This window comes from Bactrocera oleae, chromosome 2 (genome assembly GCF_042242935.1).
Source record: "Bactrocera oleae isolate idBacOlea1 chromosome 2, idBacOlea1, whole genome shotgun sequence".
In the NCBI taxonomy this organism is placed as follows: Eukaryota; Metazoa; Arthropoda; class Insecta; order Diptera; family Tephritidae; genus Bactrocera; species Bactrocera oleae.
In genome coordinates this window covers 96,665,030-96,682,151 of record NC_091536.1, presented here as the reverse complement: position 1 = coordinate 96,682,151, position 17,122 = coordinate 96,665,030, and the positions used below count along the sequence as shown (strand labels likewise).

Here is a 17,122-nt window from a genome sequence, read left to right as displayed (position 1 = left end):
GTATTTTAGAAGCTGTAGAGAGTCCTCTTTCTGGCCAATTAAAAGTTATTAACTTAAAAAAATTTTGTGGTCATTATTGAAGTTTTAAAAAAAACTCTTAAACGACAACATGCTTTCCTTAAGCGTTAAAATAAATTTTTAGTCAAAAATCGTCAAATTCGGTACTTTTTATATTATATTTTTTGTCCAAAAACAATTTTCACAATTTCCTTTAAAAGTGTTCTCTAGTCCTCTAGATGTTAAAAAAATTTTTTATTATAAACTACAAATTTTACCCTCAGGCTAAGAGCAAAAAAACATTTGCTTTCGCTCCATCCTAATATATATGTGGGGTTAATATTTTAATGATAATTGTTAGCATAAGTAAGTATAATTTCTCATATTTATTCAATCAATCGGTAAATAAACTTTATGCAACAATTATTTAAGTCTTTAAATATGAAATCTTATTTTTCCACAAAACGCATTTGTAGTAGAAATTTTATTTTTATACTCCACATCGATTTTTTTGAACCTCATAAAATTTTTTAAACGGTTCAAGAGCTCAAACATGCGCTTTATCAGCTTGAACATACCTACCCGACGCCATTTCGAGAATGATTATTTCATGACAGCAAAAACATTGCCAACCTTAATGTCAATATATTTGACAGATGGTTAGGAATGCGGCGTTATTATTTTAATGGAAGACATTGCAACCGTTACTTACTTTTTTTCTCATTTAAAATTTATCAAGTTTCTTAAGTTATTTATTTATTTTATTATTTCAATGTTCGCTCTGGAATGAACTGAAACCCAGTTGCTCTGGCTCGCTATATGTTTATAAAAGAACGAATTTTTTTTCTTTTTAAGTACTTATGTGACCAGTAAACTTCGCAAAATCTATACTTGTCTTTGGGACTTCAATGGATTGCAGTGCAATATTACTGAATCTACTATGAGTATTTGATCAAAAGGGTGCTAGCTAAGCTGTTGTCCGTCCACTAGCGCAAACACAAATATTTCCCGCTTTAAAATGGGTGTGTAAATTTATTGCCCTCAAATTAAGTACGTAGCTTTTTATAGAAATTATATTTTTATTTTAAAAACTAGTTTGCAGATATTCAAAAGAGATATTAGATTACACCCCGAAACCAATTAATTATGAGCTGATGAGTTGATATTATGTTCGCTCAATTGCAAACCAAATACTCGCAACTTCTTCTATTTGCCTTTTACCAAACGAAACCACGAAACCATTTATTCCACGCATCAATAATAGCAAAAGTAATTAATTAACCAACCAACGCTCCAATATTTGATGACTTTTCTATGATTCATTTTATTTTACCATTAATTAATCAACCAATTTAAATAATATATATTTATTAAATTATTTAGTCTTGTTAGATGTGTTCTCATATGTATGTATGCATGTATGTATGTATGTAGTTAGATAGTTAGATTTGGCTTCCATGCTTTGCCATCACTGCCAACAAGAGAGCAAAGAATTCACAGAATTTTATATGGAATATTCTGCTGGTTTGTTTCAATGTAAGTATATTTCTGCATATTTAAAATTCCCCACATCTTCAATTTTGCTACAATAGTTGCAACAACAATAACAGCAACGACAGGAAATTCAGCCACAGCTCGCATTCAGCTATTTAAAGGTAAACCCCAAAGTAATATTTGTGTTAATTATTGCTTTTGTGCTCATGTGCATTCACTTTCAAGCGAAGGCGGGGGAGGAAATCGCATGAAAATCATATAGAAGGGAAATTTGCTGAAAGTGATGGGCGAAAAAAAGGAATATAAACCTAAATTGGAGTAGAAACTAAAGCGAAGTGAATGAAACTTTCATTTCAAATGAGCAAATGGAGCAGTGAACATCGAGCGAAGTCTATGTGTATGTATGTATACACATACACACACATGCACACGTTCATTGTCCAGCGTTGACCTAAATATTCAGTGGGAAAGCGCTAATCGATTATTGCCTGCTGTCAACAACAAATGGCAGCTCCCAGCGTCAGCACACAAGCGCACGAGTTGTGTGTTTTTATGCTGGTGCAAACGGTGGCACGTACTCGTGCATTGTAAAAGTAGATCGACAGTGGCAAATGCTTTTGCGCCAAGGTATGTGTGTACTTATAGATAGGTAGCGAGTAACTGTCATATCCTGACAGCGACAAATGTGTGGGCGGGTGTTGCGCCCGAAATTCGTCCGCATGCTTTATGTGCTTCTAAAATTATACTATTTTAGAATGAAAAAACAAGATAAAGCAATTTACGCTTGAGTGTTTTTTGTGGGTGGGGGTGGTCTTTCCTAAACCGTTGTGGTGAGAAATAAATTATGTCCTGTAACTTATTTTACATTCATATCATTTATTAAGTTTTTGATATTCTTGCAAATGACTGGCTTCAAGGTGCGACAAGATATGTATATGACCATACCGGGAAAGTTTCTGGATGCTTCTTTCACTTAGAATCGTGGATAGAGCTGTGAGGAACGATGAAGTCTGTATACTTATCAAGGGAACCTGTATTTTTTTTCAATTTTTAACAAAACTTTATAAACCCCAAAATTGTTAAATCCAAAAAATGGCGCGGAAATCAAGTAATTATTACGAATAATTTGAACGCATTTGGCTCATGTTTGAAATACACCCATATATAATATATGTGAAAAATTCCATAAAAATGAATTACGCTGAACTAACCAGTATGATAAATATGCCGATTTGAAGCAATAATTCTGTTTTGACCTCAACTATCTTTTTCACTCACCAAAATAATTTGGATTTGGGATGCTTGCACTTTATCTTGTCATAAATTAGTGGCAAGGTCTGTATACATCAATCTAATTATAATACTTTTTAGCTCATTTTAGGCAAGTAACTGCTTAACAGTTGCGAAAGTAAACAATAAATTGAAGTCTGTACTTTGAATTATCTCTGAACGATATGCCGGCGTTGTGACGCTCCATTTATTTGAGTGCTATCGAATGCTCACCTCACTGCATCATTTCCACCAACCAGCAAGGGCCGACAATCAAATTGGGAAAGCTTTCACATTCGGTGGTTTCTCCGCCTGTGTTCTAAGTGTTTTAGTGGCTGAGCGGTCAGTGATGTTGCCTGTACCTGCCTTCAACAACTACACACCATATCATATACATCCATGTATGTAACATATTCTCTCTCCCGCGCTCCTTCTATCTGTCATTGACGATGTGTTAATCTACGAGCACACGCATTTGTAGTGACAACTTGACTACGCTTTGACGGCTATTGTTCCCCTATATTGTATGTGTTTCAACTGCTTTACATTGAAATTGTTATTGTTGTTGTTAATGTTGTATGTACTTGTAGGTACAGCATTAGTTATTCAGAAAGTGGGCGCATAGCTGCGTGCGAGTGTGCGCCTCTAATCCCACTTCAATTGCCGCCTGTTGAATGCATTACCGCACGTGATCTTCATATGTACACATAGCTGTGCAGGGGGACCAGCGCCTGCAGGTACATATGTAAAGTTGTCATTTACCCGGCGCTTGTTGATTTTGTAGTCGACTGTTATTGCTTTTACTCACTCACTTACATACATATATGTAAGTATGTCCATATACACACAGCTATTAATTTGAATAAAACAATGTCGAGTTCCAGTAAAAACAAGGGAATTTAGCTGCAGAAAATGATAATTGAGTTCACTTCCCAAGAAATGTGATTGCTTGGATATTGGATAGCAGATAATTTTATATCTTTTAGAATGGATAAATTAAATTTTAGGATAAATTTCGCGGAACTTGGACTTACGGGTAAGCCATTTGTGATTTTCAAAGAATTGATATATATGCAAAGCGCATGCTATTTGAGAATATTCTCCGAAAATTAAAAGTTTATCCAGCAAACAATTTTAGAGATACGAGCCTAACTGTAAGAACTTATTAACTTAGTGTAATCGCCTGCCAAAACTTTAAACGCGTTTTTCTCGAAACGCTGTTTTCAGAAATGCTGAGGAACATTTTCTGGACCGATTTTCCGATATTGATCGAAGGAATATCATTACCTGGGTTCACCGTTTGTAATAATACATTTCATTGGATACTGGATTTGAGATAATTTTAAGCAGGAAAATCTTTATCTCTCGCATGGGTTATTGTCTAAGGCAATAATGCAGTCTCCGAAGAAATGGTTCAGATCAGACCACTATATAATATAGCTGCCTTACCAATTGAACGATCGGAATCAAGTTCTGTGAAGGGTATTATAACTTCGATGCAAACGAAGTTAAAGTTTTTTTTTTGTTTTATTTAAATATTAAATGAAATGCGTTTTTCAGATTTGCAACTGTATATAACCGCTTAAAGGACCTAATAACACAACGTTTGATACAATATGTCTATGTTTCCAAATGACGTTTTTATTCAGCATGCAGGAACCCAAATCGATTGAAAACAAAAACCGTTGATAACTTTCTATATAAAACTTTTGCAGAAATCTGTTAGGGATCGGTTGTTATGGTTTGATAAATTAAAATTGCTGGAAATATTATTGCGAATTTTTCCGAGAAGATTAAAAATGCTTATTGCTGACGATAAAATATGAAAAAATCGAATACATATAATTATTTTGCATTTTGTATTCTAATAAGACTGCTTAGTTTGCCCGTTTTGTTTTACAAATATGCAAATTAACTTTTAGTGGTTAAAGAAGCACTGGAAGTGACTATTGACCTGAGCATTTAATTAAATGAAATTAAGCTTATTTTGAAATATTGAATTTGTGTCTGTGACAACAAAGCAGATGCTTTCAAATAATTCCATTATTTGATTTTATAAATTAGTATGAAATTCTTTTTGTTTACGTGTTTTTGTTACTACAATAGTATGTGTTTTCTTAGCAACGTAAATGTTTGTGAGCTTGTAGTAGTAAGTATATATAAGTGCATATATATATATGTATATTAGTAGTAGTGCCGTAATATCATAGTGTAGCCTTTACATACGCCATGAGATCCGCTTAGCTTCAAGGATGCCGAAATGGTTCAGAACCAACAACAAAAATTCTAATAACAATAGCAAAGTTAATTACAGCAATTGCGCAACCACAAGTGCAGGCCTAAATATTTATGGCTGAGCGGGCGAGGCGACATGTTGCATGAACAACAACACACATGATATACATGACCTTAGTGTAACAATGAATTAGTGAGTGACAACATTTGGTTGCAACAGGTCGACAGAGGATTGCCGTTCGGAATTGTTGCGGGTTGAGTGTGTTGTTGTTATTGTAACGGAACTTTTACCTGTTTTATGTGCACAGGAAACCACTAACTTTCGTATCACTGAGCACGCAAATTTGCGGACATTGCGTTTTTTTTTTTGTCCAAAAATAGTAAGCTGGATCTTTCGCATTGATTTCGGCAAATAATGCCTCTGGTGTGAGAGTGGGAACTGTAAAAGGGTATATATATCTAGTGGTTGGTATGATTGTGGCAAGTGTGAGTAGTTTATCCGTTAGCAGATAAAAAACACATTCCTATATCTTTAACTGGCCTCCTTAAGGATATCATTTTAATATGTGTCCTTTCGTGGTACTGGGTTGAAAGCTACAATAAGAGGTAAAAGGGGTGGGAAGATATAAAATAAAATACTAAGCTGTTTGTACACAGTGCAAAAATAGAAAAACATGAGCTGGACATGTAATGCAGATCGAGAAACTGGGCGTTGTTAGTCGTCGAGGACGCAAGTCAAATGCACTCGCTCTCTGCCAAAGTGCAATTGTTGCGTATACGCAGTGGTGGGACGAAGGACACCAACGCACATAATAAGCCTGTCAAGCATTGTTGAGGTTTGCATCAGCTTCAAATTGTTGTAGTAACAGCACACAGCTGGCACTGAGTGCTTTAACGGTACCATACAATTACACTGTTGCATGCATATAAGTAAACAAACACCCACACGCACAATGAATACAACTTTGCAGATAAGGTAAACTTTTGTTAAATTCGTTATTTTCCACTTAAATCAGATGTGTGCGTGTGTGTGTAGCCGCACCACCTGCTTGTGGTGGGATTTCAAAAGTAAGCATTTTGCATGAATTTTGCCACCCAATCTTTCTTGGCTGACATGGTGAAAAAAATGCTGGCGGAAACAAAAATAACAGAAAGCTAGTTGCAGCTTACTTTTTAAGCGTGAACTCCACACTCGCAGCGTGAGTCTTGCATGGCTTGCAACTTTCGTCGAACACACACGTAGACACAGGCAGACACGCGCACCAGCAGGCAATCAGCAAAGCGCCTTTCGTTTTTAAGTTGGCACTCGCGTCTGTTGCATTTCATATCCCTGGCGCTTTGTGAAACTTTTGCTTGGCGTTCGGGCGTTGCAATAAATAAAATAACACTGCGTGGCTTAAAACTGTCTAACAGCACTTACGCGCGCACATGAGGTACACACCAACGCACATTAATGCTTGCCGTATATTGGTGTGTCAATCAGGCTTCAGTGGTTGCTTTGTGCGAAGTTTTAAACGAGTTAGTGCCGTGCCGACATCTGCTGAGCTTTGCAATGCTATCGCGTTGGTCGTGCCTCGCTTGCGTGCAGCGCGTGCGTGATTCACGCTCACATATTGTTGCTTTCGAGCAGCTGCATGCGCTGCCAATTTATTTTTAGTGCATTGAGCGATGGTGGGCAGACATGCTTGGTCATTGTGCGCAAACACTCTGTCGCTGTATTCCAGGCAACGCCAAGCGTGTGGTAATTTTATGTCACTCGGAGTTTCTAAATCAAATGCGGGCAATACGATTGCGATGAATTATTTAGAAATTACCGAGAACTTTAATAAAGGCAACTTCCCATGTCTAATATTAATGGCATAGAAAATCTTTTCCCAATTTCAGATAAAAATTGATTATATTACAGGGTCCAGCACTCAAAGTGTAACCAACTTCAGACGGCTGAAAAATCACAACCAGCAATTGTTCGAAAGCTCAAAGACATAAAAATTATTTACCTTTAACCGTTGAAACTTGGCCTCAGCATCCTTGTCTCCGTCGTTCTTATCTGGATGGAACTGAAGAGCCAAAACTTTGTACTCCGCCTGGATTTGTTCAACCTGAAAGCAACAAGTTTGTATGAAACTATAATTTTTTTATTTGCCAAATTAAATATTGCTTTAAATATATGTGTGTTTATGAATAGGACAGAATCAAATATTGCTGCTATTATAAAGTTACTTAAATTATATTTTCTTTTATATATTTCTTCAAAATTGAAATTGAATTGACCTAACACATCTGTGTGAATATTCTTTTTTTTAGACTTTTAAGTCTGGGTTGTCAGTGGTATTGCACTACTAGTTATGAAACCTATGCTATGCAAGAAGCTTCCAAATTAATTTCCAATACATTGGAATAAAACAATTTCTAAAACATATTCAAGAAACTTTGAAGGAATTGGATCTATCCACCAGGTAAGCTGTTATTTTTAAATCAGTTAATAGAAAACATATTTTTGGAAAAAATCGACTTTATTATTAAACACTGTTGCCATCGAGAGTGATATTAAATCTATAAAAAGGACATTTACATTTGTATTTTATTGTGGTACAATTCGTCTTTTGATTCGGTTATCATGATATTGTGGCTAAAATTCTTTCCAGACAAGTTCTCATTAGGTCTGAAGACTGGAAAAATTCGTGGGAGGCCAGAGCCGTAGATTATGATGAATGCAAATAACTATAAAGAAACGATAAGGATGTTTCACGCTATTTGAAGTAACGAAAAATGGTTTTTAAAGCAGATCCGTAGATCCGGCACATAGTACAATACAATATACAAAAAATATGCTTTAGATCGTCTCAAGTGTACACATTACGAATTTATTTATGAAAATGATATAAATGCGGAAAAAAATGTGGAACATTTGAAGATATAATAAGAATTAAACTTTGAAATATCTAAACCTAAAGTCTAGTAAGTGTCCAGTTCTAGTCAATGAAAATATTTCTTTGCGTTCAAAAGTAGTTCGCATGCCCTCAAAAGTAATAATGCCGCCAAATTCCCAGAAATCAGTACAATCTATTAGTGGAAGTGAAGGGAAGGGTGAAATAACTACGACAAAGTTATTTTCTAAAAATGAATTCAAGGATTTAAGACGTGATCTGTTTAGGAATGCAAAAGCAATCTGTCAAAGCATTGGACGTGGAAAGATATATTTTTAGTTACGTTTGTAGAAAATTCCCGAAGCTTGGTATAAACAAGTTGAAAGGTGGGCTATTTTAGTTCCTCAAATACGGCAAGTCATGCAGAATATAGATTTTATTAATGACTGTTTCGCAAAGTTAAGCGTAGAAAAGTTAAGTGTTGATAGTCGAAACTTTCATATATAAACATAAAGCACGAAATGATGAAGAAATTGTATAAAATATGCTAAACAACTTTTAGATTCTAAGGAGTATCAAGTTAAACTATATACCCAATCAGCTGGATAAATTTTCGGATAATTTAGAAAAATTGTATTTGATATTATAAATATGATCTTTATTATTTGTGTAAAGAATTACAAGATCTTGAAGAATTGTCTTTTGTAGGTAGTTTCCAATATATGACCAGAAAGTTTCCGGAAATTGTAAATAAAACAAAAAAATTTTGATCTTCATCAATATTTATTTTGTCGACTTCAAAATATGCTGCTGAAGCGATATACATATGACACCTCTCTTTTCAATCGAAACATGCCTTGTAGGTCCGGGTCTGCGATCGTCTTCAGTTCCCTCTGCGAATTTTCTTTTACGACCTCAATCGAGTCGAAACGGGTGTGGTAACTTGAGTTTTGGAAACAAAAAAAGTCGTATGGGGCCAAATCCGGCGAATACGGCGGTTGATCGATGGTATTGAACGAGTTTTTGGTCTTCAAATCGTTCTGTAGCATAATGTTGTACATTAAGACCAGAAAGTTTCCGGAAATTATTTTTTTTCGATATTCGTGGTTTGGTTCATCATGAACTCGTTCCAACGGGACAGACGGCCAATAAAGATTATTATTTGACCGTTTTGAGGCGTTCGCGCGAAAACATCAGTCGTTAACGGCCGGAATTGCGGGCCACAATATCCGGAAGCTTTCTGGTCTTGTACACCGCCTAATCAAATTAAACTTTTAGTACCGCCGGGCTCAAAATTTCAGAGACGAGATCGGTTTTAAAGAAAATATATAAATATATTATATATAAATATAATAATATTGCATGTGCCTAAATACAAATCAAAGAACTTACAATCACCCTTCCGCATAGAGTTAGATCACTTAAGTAAAGGTATATCATAAAAATAATAACAGAATCTGCAGTCCTTTGCAAGCTGCTTAAGGCTAATAGAATCAACTAGCAAAGGAGTAGGCGTCAAGTTTATTTGAATATAGTACAGGCTGTATTTCCTAATTGAATACTGGGGTGTGTCAGCTTTGTTTGTCAATCCACTGGCACAAGTTAATGTGGGCTGCTGTTTATTATAACATTATTATCCTTGACATCGTTGAAAGCACCACTTTCGTATGTTTTAGCAAATTATATACTACTACAACTGCATACAATCATACACACTTAGCCAAGCATAGCTTAATGTAAAGCTATTCGGTATGAAATTGGCGAGGCAATGGAATGAGCTTCACTTGGCCTAATCTGTGCTAAATAGACAGGCTAAAGCGAGACACGTGTACCCGCACCAGTCACATGTCTATATTTTGATTAGAATATACAGCGTATAGGAAGCATCAGCTCAAGCCCAAGTTATAACGGTGTACACTTACGAACGCACACATTGTTGTTGTAGTAAACCTTGTTTTTGCTTGAGCTTGGACTCTACTTTTTTAATACGCTCGGGGATAATGTACATTTTCATTGTTGTGGGTTGAAGCTTTCTGCAGAATTTCCATCCTTTTTGAAAAGCACTGGCTTTACATGGCGTGTGCATTGTGTTTTTCTTTGTCGTTTATTTTACTAACTGTTGACAGGCACTGGCTTTCTGCTTGTACATATTGGCTTTGTTTGTTTGCTTTCAGTTTTCCTTCGCTCCGGTGCCCAGGGTACACCTGTCTAGTCTAGCTTACACCATCACGCCTTAACCGCTTAATTAAGTTTTGTTTGGAGCAACTCGTCTTACAGACTGCAAAGTTTAGTGATAGACACTCTGCTTGATTCTGACAGTCTGTTTAATTGAATCTGGCCGCAATTTTATTTGAGTTTCGTGTCTGTTCCCAGTCTTCATCGTCGATTTATTTGCGCAGAATTGATAAGAATTTGTAAGATTATCATACCACTTGACTTTCAAAATATTATAACGCGATTGACGAAGATAGCTCTTCAAAATATAAGTTTGCCATTTAAGGACTCGATTTTGATCAATCAGTTTGTATGGCAGCTATATGTGATAGTGGTCCGAAATCGGCACTTTAGGAGAGATTCACACTAATTGCTTTCTCATTAGTAGAACAGTAAAATGAGGTGAAGGTTTTGGATAAGAGTTTAAGCATCCACAAACGAGATCAGTAAATTTTTTATTTTTTCAGGGGGTGCCGGGGGGGTAAATTCAACAAAGCTAAAGCGATTATAGAGAGCTTGAAGTATTATCAGATTGCAGCCCCTTTTGGGTCTTAACAGACGATAGAGGTTGACCAATCGTACAAACAACGGGTATAAATGCAAAAAAATGCCATTATCAAAAAATTATAGAATATCAAGCGATTTCGCCAGTTTAATGACGATTTTTTTATATTAAATTCAAATTCATGGCTTCACACGTAAATTTTTCCACAGTAGAGTCTTCGTGTTATGCAATACCTTTCTATTTAGACACATGAGTTGACCATAAGCAACTATAATTCAGCCATTGAGCGATTTGACATTTTTTTTGTGTGCGAAATATTAGTTTCTACCAGAATTGCTATCGGTTTGCTTTGTAAGCGTGTGGCCCTAGTTTAAAAAAGTATTACGAAAATGCAAGTATAGTCAATCGAATTTTAGCTATGAACAAGCGATGTGCTTTGCTCACTTCACTTTTGCTTGAAATGTGCTTCAATATTGATGCAATATTTTTTTCAAGAAAGGACAAACGCAAACAACAGCCAACATTTTGATTATAACAAAAAAACAAAAAAAAAACCTTTCTTATGCTTTCGTAGTTAACGGAGCAATAAATAAAAATTTGCAACAATTGTGCTTGTAAAGCTGCTGTCAGATCTCTTCATAGCCGACAGCAACTTTGAATTCATTGCTTCCCAAAAGATTTCTACAAACATTTCCCTTTTTTCAATTCACAAAGCCTGCGGTGGGCTTGTTGTACATATGGCATGTCTGCTCCACTTTCATTGGCCTGACAGGAAAGCAATAAGAACCCGACGCTCTTGCCGCAAGTAAAAGAAAAAAGCTGAGACACAAGCTGTGGGGGTGCTTATGTTCGAGAATGTTAAGTTGGTTTCTTGTTTATTTTCTTCTCTCTCGCCCGTCCATCTCCATACTTGTATTTCTGCTTTAAAATATCAATAACAAGGTGTTGTTGCACAATATGCCAGCTGGCCGTAAAAGGGAATACCTGAATATAAAATATTTTTACTGCCTTTAACGGACCGTATGTGCTTACACACTCAACCACACGCATAAGTACAATGTATGGTTATTGCAAATACATGGCTCAGGAGAATATCATGGAAGTTTTTCCCAGCTGAGTCATGACCATGACGACTGACATAACATAAGTTTTGTGTTATGTCAGCGCTTCAGGCATTCGCCCACAGGCCTCACACACTTGCCTTATTTCTGTTTTTATTCCTCTCTTTTGCGTGAGTTCATTTTTTTTTTAGATGTTTGCTACTTCATTTGCCGGATTTTCTGCGTAGGAATTTTACTTAAAATATTTTGCTTGATTTTTGCTTTCAATCCGTCTATCCTCATTTAGGCGCTGCAAATCGCTCACTCTGCTGTAATAACGCGCGCTAACAAAGTTGATATACATTTGCTCATCCTTTCAATCACTTCGCTTTCCACTCTTCCCCGCTCCGTGATTTATGTGTGTCAATGCGTTTGTGTGCGGTCTGCGTGCGTATGTTCGTGTATAAATTATTGTGAGTGAGCTCGTGATTTTCAATGGATATTTGCATACACGCAAAGATATCTGTGTGTGTGCGGTGGTGTGCATGTCCTTCCTTTAAAAATGAATGCGATTTAAATTGCAATTTCTTGTTTTTCGCGTCGCTTGACATGCGCCACATTATTAATTTATATGAATTTAAAATATATTGTATTATGTATAATTTGCGACCTGTCATTTATTGAGGCATTGCAAACGTCATAGCGCTCTAACTTTTACCTTCTAGACTATGTTTTTAGCTATAACTGCTATTCAGAATTGATTGACGGAGTGTGTGTCAAACTTTTAAGTTAAAATTTCGACTGGAAACGATATTTGTAAAAATATTCTAATAAGGGATAGAAACCGAGAAATTCAAAATTTGGGTTAAGAGTGTTGGGATTAAATAAAAGTTCCATGGAATTTCGAAAAGTCCACATCTTTGGGAAGGGGTGCCTATGTTTCATTTATATAAGCATTCTTCATTGTCAATTTCATTTATCTCTATCAAACAAAACACAAAAAAAAAACCATATATTTTAGTTACTTTGACTTGAGGTATAAATCAAATCTCAATACCTACGAATAGGACCAGTTTTTAATACAATTACGATTGCTACAACTGTTTAGTATTAAGACCATAAATGCGAAAATCTTTTGCTGTAGCGCTCAGCATTTATGGTAGTGTTAGCTTCTAATCTTCAGTTAAACAAAAGTAAGGAGTAGTAGATTCAAGGAAGCTTGGGGAATGTAAATGTCAAACGAATGTATCTACTTTGACAGCTGATTTGACAACTTTCACTCTAGACAATTTTACACTTATCAAAAGCATCCTCTCGGGATTTGCTCGTAAATGATTATATAAATCATGACCATTTACGAAATGTTAATATAGTTAAATATTTGTATTAATATTTATACATCAAATTCAAGATCTAAAAAGTTGTAGTTTCATACCTTCCTATATATTTACTGTTTAGAGCATCAACAATCTCCTATAAATATTTTTATCTTCAAAGTACATCAACAATTTCCTAACGAACTTCCATTTGATAACGATATACTACTGTTGTCAACGTTAATTATAATATAAAATTGTTCAGTTTAGTTAAAAAACAAGGGTAACGACACATTCAAGAGTGTATCTGATAGTGACAATTTTAAATCACTTTGGTTTGAGGCATATATTAAAATGTATTAATTATTTTATTAATATAAGCTAATGGCAAGCCTTTTCAAAAATATTTACTATTATATTCTCTTGAGCCTCAAATCCCAAATTTTCAAATTACTTTCAAGTGCAATTTTTTGCAATAATAAAACCACCAGAAACTCTAGCGATCGCTCTAAGGGAAGGGAGAGAATGTCTAATAAAAATTTCTGAATAATAACTTAGTTTAGACACTTTCAGGCCTGTGTAATAAGCATGAACTTATTTACCTCAAGGCCAAGCACGTTACTAAGCATGTGGCCTGTGTGTGTGGCCTGGCAACGTAAGCATGTAGGCCTGCCAACGACCGCACAACAAAATTATACCCAAATGTATACATGCTCAACGTTTGTTGGGAGAAAGGATAAGAAAACCGTAAAAATCTGCTAACCAAGATTGAAAAGGCTGGGCGCTTCAGCCTGCCTTGAAAGGTAAAAGATACACTGCCCAAGGTAGGATAAGAACATTCCAAATACCTTTTTAGCAGCACCGCTTGCAAAGTATGCTTTTAAATACTGTTTTGCCTTTTTGCTCTTTTATTTCATGGCTTTTCATGCGAGCCTGTTTTGATCCGGCTATTTGGCGGTGTCACAACAAAGCGCCCTGCATATTTTCTTAATCAAATTAAAATTCAAAAGACGAAATTCTATGCCTGTAATCAAGTTGAATGCGAAGAGGATAGCGGGATGAGCAAATGCATTAGCCTTTGCTAATTGCACACACATTGGAATCTGTGAGCAGCCGCCGAAGCGTATGATTAATTAATGCGTAATTGCAGCAGCGCGTCCAATCTGAGCTGCCGTGTGTGTTGTGCTGAGAAAAGCAACTTGAAACAAACTACACTCATATCCGAAATGCGAAATGCTCCACACACATAAATAGCTAAGTGCGAATGTGTATGTGTGCTTATGATAATTCGAATGCTAACTTACCTAAAGCACATAAACACACACACACACATATAGTTTGTTTGTATTTGTGGATATCCTGCCTTTGCGACCGCTACTCAAGATGATTGCAAACATTTTGCCTAATAGAATGCGCCTCAAGTAGTTCAACAAGCATGACAGCTTTCGGGGCGCGTCAATGGCGCCGTCGTGCATACACTTAGATAACTGCTAAAATTTAATTTAATAAATTCACCACACATATTGAGTATGCAGAAGCCGGAAATATGCGTTTCAAGGCGTGAAAATACCGATCAATATTATGCAGAAACAATCTGCGGGTTGAATGAAAAATTGTATGCTGAATAAGTTTTGAACTTTACTTGTACGGAAGTAAGTGTCTTAAGTAACACACATTTTCAGCGTCGTTATGTGTTTAAAACAATTATATTTGTAGAAGCCCCTTTCGAGGTTTATTTGGAAAATGTTTTCAAACTTAATTTATAAAATTTAATTGTAAGTGTCAGAGACTGAACAAGGTCCCTATTTGTTATTACCTTAGCTAGAACAGAAAATATTTTCACTTATATTTTTAATTGGCTCTTACCATATACAAAGAACATATGTATATGTATGCGATAAGAGCCGCTTGTATGTCATGCTAATGTCACTAAAAAAAAATCAACACTTTCTTAAATAATTTACATTATCCTACTATAAGCACACTTACATATAAAATATGTATACAAAAATGCATATGTCTTAGTAGTATAAATAAGATGTAAATGAATGTGGGAGTACTCATACATATTGTGTTGAAACCTCTTGAACCAACCCAATGAGAGCAATATGCTAATAACTGGCTTCTAAAGAAAAGAAATTTGAAAGAAGTAAGGTAGGCCGAACTGCATGTCGAATGAATTTGAGATGCTTTTGTTGACTGTAAACCGAGAGCATTGAATATCTGGGGCAACAGAATCATATTTCAATGATATTTTAACAGTAAGAGCTGAGACTAAAAGTATGTTCGCAGATTTCTTTGAATTTATTTTTGAAGCAACAAATATTCATTACTTTCCGCGTAAGAGACCTCTGTAGAAATTCTCACATCTTTAACAACTCCCAAACCGAATTGATCTCAATTTGTCTAATTTATGCTCTTGAAACCAAATGAGGGAAAAAAAGGTGGAGACTGTGTTCTGTGCTGTCTGTTGACCTCTCGTATAAATTTACAATAAACACAGCTGCGTAAGTAAATAGATGCAGAATGGATGAGAAAAATTTAATAATTCATGAAGCAGATTATACTTGTAGAAGAAATATTTGTAGAGTATTCAATTTTTTTTAACTAAGTAAGAAATAAATGAAAAAAATATGTAATATATATAATATTAAGCAACAGTTAAAAAGAAAAAAAACTCGATTCTCAGAACATTAAATATATATTTATTAAATATTTAAGTAGAAAATACTCATGTTAGTAACATCATTTTTAAATAGACCGTTGGAAGCACTTTAAAAGGCAACCATTGAAAACCACCTACGTCACGTGTTCTGTTTCAATGTTGTTCATGTGTTTCATAATCAAACTAAACTAGGTGCTGATATATTTATATATATATATATATATTTTTTTTTTTATATTTGTACAAGCTGAGATTACTGCAACGGTACATTCACTCTCTGTCTTCACTGCTTCAACCAAGTGAGCACTCAGCCATCAATCCTTTGGCCAAACGCTGCATTAAATGCGAGCAAACTCTTGAATACCTTGCCATAACATACGTACTTACATACATACATATTTATAGTTTGTTATGCAATCGCCTTGAAAATTACACAATACAATTTAATTGGCTCAATTAGAGTGGCTGCAGCGGCTCTGCACTCGCACTTGCGCTCCAAGAGCCAAGCGTCTGAGAAGTGGTGATTGCATTAGGCTCATCGTCCGGTGAACGCGGTAGAGCGGTGCAGGGCGATGAGGTTGATTTATCCGATGCTCGTTCATTATTTTATTTCAATGCAAGCATTTGCAATCATTTCACATTGAAAGTGCAATTGAAGTTGTTGCTGTTGGCGCTGGGATATTGAATGCATTAAAAACTCATTCATTTTAATTTATTCTAAGTAGACGTTCTAGCTATTGATTGCATGGAATATCAAGCCCACTAGAAGATATTTATGTCTATAAACAAAAAATATTTTTTTTCTAAGATAAATAATTGTAAATATGTATGATGCTGAAAATATGTTGATGAAGACACGTTTTAAGAAATACAAGTACATTGCATTCCTCAAGGAAATGAAAAACTAGCTATGGTATTCATTTCCCTCATCAATTAAATGCTTAAAAAGCCATTTCTCTTTTCGTTGTCAATTTTTGCAAATTTCTCAAAGTTGGTGCCTTGCTGGATGATTGATCAGTTGCTTTATTGTTCTACTAAGGTCATCCTATTTAATGTCGAAGCATTAAGTGAGGTTTTAAGGTTGTTCTCGGAAAAAAACACTTGAACCCATCATAAATCTACGTTGTTTCAAAACACCACCCTTGCAGTGGCTTTCTTACTAATGAAACGATAATAGTCGAAAGCCTCAACCACTTAAGAGTTTACTCATTGCTTTACATAATGCTGAATCTTGTGGCATAGTGACCCCATGTGCTTATTGTATTTTACTTCTTGGTTTGCTTCTTTCCATATTTCTTTATATATATATTTATATCTGGCAATGTGTATGTTTATACCTGTCGGGAACAGTCCCGGCACTTTTTGCTCAGCTTTCTTCGCATTTCGAAGTCTGGATCCTACAACTCCCTTCGTCTGCGTATTCTATTAATATTTTTACCTTGTTCACCTGTTTCGCTTTTCGCTGCTTCGCTAAGCGTGAATTTTTAAAATACTAAAGGAAATAACTGTTACATTATCGT

General features: G+C 35.4%; 1 protein-coding gene across 3 annotated transcripts in view; it reads right to left on the bottom strand.

Moving 5' to 3' along the window:
• The window catches only part of jdp (DnaJ domain-containing protein), a 32,256-nt gene that overhangs the window by 5,699 nt on the left and 9,435 nt on the right, over positions 1-17,122 (bottom strand). For all 3 annotated transcript variants that reach the window (XM_036357277.2, XM_036357276.2, XM_014230762.3), the window contains exon 3: positions 6,993-7,094. In XM_036357277.2, the coding sequence (XP_036213170.1) occupies positions 6,993-7,094 (102 nt within the window). The remainder of the gene's footprint in view (positions 1-6,992; positions 7,095-17,122) is intronic.